The sequence below is a fragment of the Haliaeetus leucocephalus genome, unplaced genomic scaffold (assembly GCF_000737465.1).
Source record: "Haliaeetus leucocephalus isolate CR32 unplaced genomic scaffold, Haliaeetus_leucocephalus-4.0 Scaffold337, whole genome shotgun sequence".
NCBI lineage: Eukaryota > Metazoa > Chordata > Aves > Accipitriformes > Accipitridae > Haliaeetus > Haliaeetus leucocephalus.
The window spans coordinates 47,684-48,779 of record NW_010972773.1 but is presented as its reverse complement, the minus strand read 5'-3'; the positions used below and the strand labels follow the sequence as shown (position 1 = coordinate 48,779).

Genomic DNA, 1,096 nt, shown 5'->3' with positions numbered 1-1,096 from the left:
GGTTGGGGTGGCTCATTTGGTGTCAAGGGGCGGGGTAGAGGCTGCCCCATAGGGATTGGGAAAAGCTAAGAAATAGAAATAGAGTATGCTAAATGAGATGCCACCCCCCCGACTGTTCGTCCCCCCCAGTTGAGCCCCCCTTGATCCCAATTTTGGGGTTTACTAGCTGAGCACTGCCTTTGCTGACTCAGCTGGAAAAACGGGGCTCCCCCCAAAAACGGGGGGGCTTCCGCATCCCTATTCCGCGACGCCCCCCCAGCTGATGAAATGGGATGCGCCCCCCAAAACCTCCATAGGGATTTGGGGGGTCCCTCTCCTCCCCCCGCAAGACTCTACAATCCAACCTCCAGGTTGAGAGACCCCCAGACCCTCCCCCAAAAAAAACCCCTGTACCTCTCAGATGCACCCCCATACTGCCCGTGCTTTTATTTAAAAAAGGGTGCTTTTTTAACCATTTCTTGCTTTAAAAAAATAATAAATCTTCACTGCAAACACCTTGCCGTCAGAACTGCATGGCCGCCTCCAGTGTCTCCGAAAGCTTTGTGGCGATTTTCTCTGCAGGACAGAGGGATGGTCCCAGTTTGGGGGGGATCAGAAGGATTTTGGAGGGGATCAGGGAGGTTTTGGGGAGTTCACAGGGGTTTTGCGAGCTGGGGAAAAGGAGATGTCTTTACTCACCTGCTCTTTTTTGTAGCTTTTTCCTCCGTTTGCTGGCAGCCCGCAGCCCCTGGCCCTGTAACAGGGGGTGGAGGGCGGCCACCTCCTCCAAACGGGGGGCACGGGGTGCAGACCCTTCCCCGCTGCCTGCCGTCTTCACCCGGGGCTTCAGCTCCACCGTCACTGTGCCGAGCTGGGGTGGAAGACATCGAAGATAAACCCATCAGCCCTGCCCCCTCCAAAAAAACCCAACCCCTCAGCAAACACCCAATTCTTTCTGCACCTCCAGGTCGCCATCATCATCCTCCATGGCTACTTCTTCCTCCCCGCCGGCTTTCTCCTCCTCTTCCTCCGCCTCGGGGACACACGGGGACAGCCCAATGCCTGTCACCGTCACTGGTACAGCTACGGGGGGGGGGGAGGTGTCAGGTGAGCTTTG

General features: G+C 56.8%; 2 protein-coding genes across 2 annotated transcripts in view; both read right to left on the bottom strand.

The window, feature by feature from the left end:
* Positions 1-699, bottom strand: part of LOC104834319 (melanoma-associated antigen G1-like) — a 2,447-nt gene extending 1,748 nt beyond the window's left edge. The window contains exons 1-2 of the mRNA XM_010571510.1: positions 679-699; positions 496-555 (exon numbers count right to left, since the gene is read on the bottom strand). The gene's annotated coding sequence lies outside the window, so the exon portion shown is untranslated. The remainder of the gene's footprint in view (positions 1-495; positions 556-678) is intronic.
* The window catches only part of HUWE1 (HECT, UBA and WWE domain containing 1, E3 ubiquitin protein ligase), a 47,620-nt gene continuing 47,026 nt past the window's right edge, over positions 503-1,096 (bottom strand). Inside the window, exons 62-64 of the mRNA XM_010571512.1 lie at positions 941-1,062; positions 679-850; positions 503-555 (exon numbers count right to left, since the gene is read on the bottom strand). Of these exons, the coding sequence (XP_010569814.1) occupies positions 503-555; positions 679-850; positions 941-1,062 (347 nt within the window). The remainder of the gene's footprint in view (positions 556-678; positions 851-940; positions 1,063-1,096) is intronic.